Source organism: Rhamphochromis sp. 'chilingali', assembly GCF_963969265.1.
Source record: "Rhamphochromis sp. 'chilingali' genome assembly, chromosome: 7".
Taxonomy (NCBI): domain Eukaryota; kingdom Metazoa; phylum Chordata; class Actinopteri; order Cichliformes; family Cichlidae; genus Rhamphochromis; species Rhamphochromis sp. 'chilingali'.
Window position 1 is genome coordinate 29737637 of NC_137934.1, and position 5593 is coordinate 29743229.

At 38.1% G+C, this 5593-nt stretch overlaps 1 protein-coding gene across 1 annotated transcript; it reads right to left on the reverse strand.

The window, feature by feature from the left end:
- Positions 1-2777: 2777 nt before the first annotated feature.
- On the reverse strand, positions 2778-4561 carry rgs16 (regulator of G protein signaling 16). Its single transcript, XM_080886993.1, has 5 exons — positions 4436-4561; positions 4137-4220; positions 3963-4024; positions 3632-3798; positions 2778-3544 (listed from the first exon to the last, which is right to left on the reverse strand). Exons 1-5 carry the CDS (start codon positions 4477-4479, stop codon positions 3329-3331), a joined length of 573 nt encoding a protein of 190 aa, XP_080743119.1. The 5' UTR covers positions 4480-4561; the 3' UTR covers positions 2778-3328.
- Between the last annotated feature and the right edge of the window lie 1032 nt (positions 4562-5593).

The window sequence follows — 5593 nt, forward strand, 5'->3', positions numbered from 1 at the left end:
TGCGTTATCTAGCAATGAGTCCTTTCTTTACTTACTTTCCTTACTGTACTTTGTATAATTGGTTTTATTCAGCCACAGTGGAGAGTTTTTGAACATCAATGACCTGCTTAAGAACTTGCAAAAGTATCTCAATCAGATTTAAGGTTTATCTAATTGAAGGACTTTGACTAGGTCTCTCAAAAACATTTGTTTTGGGGTGTTTTTAGCCATTCAGAGACAGTCTTGCTGGTGTGTGTTGATCATTCATCAGTCTTTGTACATAAACCAAGTGTGCTTGAGCTTCAGGTTACCAACTGATGACCGGACATTCTCCTTCAGGATTTTCTGCTAGGAACAGAATTCATAGTTCCATCAATTATAGCAAGTCCTCCAGGTCTTGAAGCAGCAAAGCAGCCCCAGACTGTCACACTACCACCACAATGTTTGACTGTTGGTGTGGCATTCTTGTTATGAAATGTTGTGTTATTTTACAATAGATGTAATGGGACTCAAAACTTCCAAAAAAGTTCAGCTTTTGTCTTCTCAGAATGTTCTTTTGGCGGAGGCTTGAGAGGTTCTTGTGAGATGAGGCTTCGTGTTCTTTTTGGTCAACAGTGGCTTTCACCTTGGAACTTGGAACATTTTTGCCCAGTCTCTTTCTTGTGGTGGATTCATGAACACTGGCCTTAACTGAGGCAAGTAAAGCCCGAGGTTCTTTGGAAGTTGTTCTGAGTTTTTTGTGATCTCCAGATGATCCAGTCTTGGAATAACTTTTGGTAGGCTTGCCACTCATAGGAAGGTTTTCCTCTTTCCCCCGTTGGTAGATAATGACTTTTTGTTCACTAGAATCTCAGAGCCTTGGAAATAGCTTTGCAACACTTTCTTGACTGATAAAGAAATTTTGTTTCCTATCTGTCACTTTAGATGATGGCATGTTATGTTGCTTTTTGAGATATTTCAGCCTACTTCACAACTGATTTCTTGATTCAACAGGTCTGGCAGTAATCAGGCCTGATTAAGGCTAGTGAACTGAACTTAGCTGAACTCGCCAAAAAATCTTCATTCACAATTTAACAAGGCGTTAGCGATTATTTTAAGAGCAGTTGAACATATTAGGCCATTACTTTTCTCACACAGGGCCAGATAAGTTTAGATATCTTTTTCCTTAATAAACAAGATCGGCATATTAAAACTGTATTTGTCTTGCTTGCTTGCTTAATCTTTTACAAAATATTATTGAATGATCTGAAACACATGTGTGACAAATGTGCATTAAACTAAGAAATCAGGAAACAACAATGGTTTCTCTATAATATTAGCATAATTCCCCGTAACTTCAAACCAAAAATTAAAACCAATATCCATCTTTGCTTTCAAAGAAGCTTATTTGATTAGTCTTATACATCAACCAGTTGTTGTTTCAGACAATTTTTTATATAATATCAATAAAAGCTATATGTAGCCTAAAAAGATAAGCTTGTTAATGATGCAGAGGTAAACCGATTACTTTGAATCCTGCTAGTGAAGGTCCATCAAATCTTTTCTAATAAAACTAAATGGAATAAATGGGTTTCTAAAACACTTTGGCTTTAAGTGCACCATATAAATAAAATGTACTTAGTTTCTTACTAATATGTATATCCTTACATATTATATCCATACAAATGTTGTTTTGGGGTATTTTCAACTAAGGCCATTAATTCAAGCTTATTTCTGCCTTGATAACTGAAGATATACTTCTGGATGTCCACTGCACTGTTCACAACATGCCAAAACGTACAAACCCCCCTAACCAGTTTTACAGATGGTCATTGCTATGCTTAGAGCTAGATAGAAATGTCAAAGGATTACTATGGAGAAGGGGGCGGCATTATGCTATATTCATATGGATCAGGTCTGTGGACCAGCTGTTGTCCACCTAATAATGGCTCCACTCTGCACTGATGACATATGAATACACAAACTAGACATTCAGACACATTTTGTACAGTGGACCGTACCAAAGCAATCATAACGACAGTATTTATCATTTTAATGAGAACAAATTATATAACCACCATCATAACCAGAGTCATTATTACCTAACTACTGCAGACTCTGGATGGCATTGCAGCTCTTTTTCCTGCAGCTTCTGTTTATTTGGTTAACAGGCAGCAGTGGTTGCGCTCTAAACTGGTAGCAGCTTCGTTGTCATTTACTTCCTGATGTTGATGTTGGGTGCAAACAGTGTCTATGGTAATAATAAACTTTTACAGCTCCTGCTGTTGCGTTAATGCTGTCATCATCTCTTGAGCTTCCTATTTGCTAGAAAGCTCATTCCCATTTACACACTATGGGACAAAAGCTAGAAGCAGGGGGGTACTGTCATTGTCTGAGTTCTTTATGATACATTTTAGAGCAGAGCAGTTTCCTAGGTGAATAACAGTTGTGCACAACATTAGCTGCAGAGTTCGTCATGACAGAGGGCAAATATATCATTGTTACCTCTACACCAGATAATATGAATGATTAAACATCCATACTCTGGGTATTTGCACAACTATGAGCAAACTGTGCCTGACCACATATTGACATTTGATGACTCGTCTATGTCACTAGACTAAATAAGACACTTAAAGTACCCATCAGCTTTTACAATGGGTGATTTTTTTCCCATCGTGCTGTTGCTTAGCAAATATAATTTGAATATAAATAATCTTATAGAAGTAATTTTAAACCATGATTTTGTTCAGTAAGAAAAACACATTTAGGAAATAGTCACAGTTTTACAAATAATTTAATTTATTTGGTATGTAGAAAAAAAACAGTCATATAAATATTATAGTATAAATTAAACTGCACATTATTTTCCATATTTGATTAAAAATGCAATATATACATACAGGTAAATACATAAAAATCATAAAGGACCCCACATGCCCATACAAATACATACAGTGAACAAGTTTGACAGACATTGCACGTCACAACTACAAAAGTTTGCCTAATGGCTAAGAAAAGTGCATTTTCCAAATGTGCTGGCCTCTTGCTTGATTGTCACTCAGTCTGTTTAGTAGAACTCTTTCTTTACTTTGCTTTCCAAACTCTAGCTGTATCGACAGCAGTCCATTTTCAGGCATCAGCCTTCAGCTTTCCTTCATTTTCCTTTTTTTTTTCCCATTCTGTTGCCATCTTCAAAGTGATGGCTACTACGCTATAGGCCCATCCACAGCTGCTCTCATGTAGCACTCAGCATCTGTACCATTATTAGCACATGCTTCACGATGAAGCACCTTGTGCCAGACTTCCCTTCCATTCTCAAATCTTAAGGCGATCGCTAACAAATCCCTTTTAGGCTCATCGACAGATTTCAAGCCTTCTTCTCCTGTTGGGGCAGATTTCTGGCCTTGTTGCTTGGCTTGGCTTGGCACACCAGATCTCTGTAGGCTGGAGAGCGGAGAAAGCGTGGATAGCAGTCTTTGGCCATGAGCATGTAGATCTTGTGCTGGGCCATGTCGAAACAAGAATGTGTGGGGGCCAGCATATTGGCTTTGGTGATGTCACGGGTTTCGTGGTCAATATTAATCTACAAAAAAAGGACACAAGATATTAGGTTGAGTCTCTTTTTGACCACTTATGGCTACGTCTTCTTTGAGATTTGGCATTTACATACCTCCCGGGGAGCTTCGCTGCCGATAAATTCATCATAGATCTTCTTAGCCTTAGTAGCTAGCTTGGCAGGACACTTGATATGTTTGTATTCCTCACAGGCAAAGTAGAACGCAATGTTCTCCTCGCTGAACTCAGACATAAGGAAGGCTGTGAAGGCATACAGTCCATCTGCAGAAATAGAGGAAATGTGATTACTCGTTTCACATAATGGACCCAGAGTGGATGAATGTGTATGTGTGTGCATCCACACAATTTACCCACATTTGAATGCACTTTTGTTTTTGTGAAAATGGCACAGAACAATAAAAGAAACAAACTGAGACTTTACTTACATTTGCTGGAAAGAAGTTTTTCAAAGGACTCTTTCCACCTTAGGCATTCCTCCAGGGTTGGCCTGAAAACAAATGAAGCATTAGTTTCAAATTAGATTCAAACTGGAATTTTGACCAAACACACAATGGCAATAAATGCACCCTGCAGTATTATATTGTGTATATGAGCCTTACTTATTTTTCCCTATTTTGCAACAGGATAGATTCCAGTTGGGGATCTGCAAAACACTTCCCAGCCTTGCCTTCAGCTCCTTGGCCCTAAGACAAAGAGAAAACAGATTATTTACATTTTTCACCAAGACCTTGATGGCATACCCATTGACAAGCCGTCTAGATTTGCACAAACTAAAACTTACATTGTATTTTAGCTTCTCAGATGCTCACATGCAAATGTACAGTGATAAAGAAAAAGCTGTTCTCTATAATCTAATCCAAATCCCCAAACATCAGTGTTTGCAAGAAGCTTAATATACCTTTCCAAGCAGCAGGTAGGCAGTGATGCTAGTCCTTTACACATAGCAGCAGGTTGGAGCTGGTAGGGGTGGTGTTTCGGTTTTGTGGTGCTCAAATTACTGTTCAGTAAAGCTCAGTATGGAGCGAGATTGTCTGTATCTGAAGAGAGTGAGTACAGAGGCTTTATAGTTCAACCGCCCCTGCTTGTGATGTGTCATCAGCCACCTCAGCCAATCACAAAGAGGGAGAGAGAGAGGGAGAGAGAGAGTATATGCAAGGACAAGGCTGGGAAATTACTGTCAGAAGATAAATGCTACTGATATTCTCCACTTTGTTTTTCTTGTATTTCCCTTAACCAGCCACAACCAAAACAAACCACTCTGCCTCTTCCATGAACAATCCCAACAAAACAAAACAAAACAAAACAAAAAACATCAGTGTTCAAGTAGAAAAAACACATCTGGTGTTGGTGGTGGTGAGCTCATGGATTTATTTAGTGCTAAGAGAGCACTGGTGCTTGTGAAATTAGTTTTTATTGACAGCCTTTAAAATAGTCTTGGGCAAGGGAACATACATTTTAACATGACAGTTCATATAATACAACAGGCTTCAAGGTCAAATGAAAAAAGCTTTTTATTTTTGTGGGTCTCTCATAGGTCTTATCACATCCTTGCGAGCTGTGGCTCTTCCCTAAAGAGTCATTAGGGCAGATTGCCACTGACATTCATGTGAGTTTGTTCCACAAAGACTAAAAAACAGAACAGAAAAAGGAAAAAAGAATGCAAAGAAAAACAACACACTATACCTACACTAAACATACCCAAGTTCAGTGAAAGCAGAATCCCAGCAAGAAATCTCTCACAAGCAGAAGATTAAAAAATAAATAATAATAATAATCAAATCTGATCACTTCATACTGCATGTATTCTTGATATACAGCTCTGTTGTAAACTCCATCAGACTAAACATCAGGTCCACTCAGTGTTGGGAAGGTTACTTTTAAAATGTATTCCATTACAGATTACAGAATACATGCCCCAAAATGTATTCTGTAACGTATTCCGTTACGTTACTCAATGAGAGTAACGTATTCTGAATACTTTGGATTACTTAATATATTATCATGCTGAATGTACTATTGCTGTGATTTATTACTGTTACTGAAGGTCCGCGGCTCC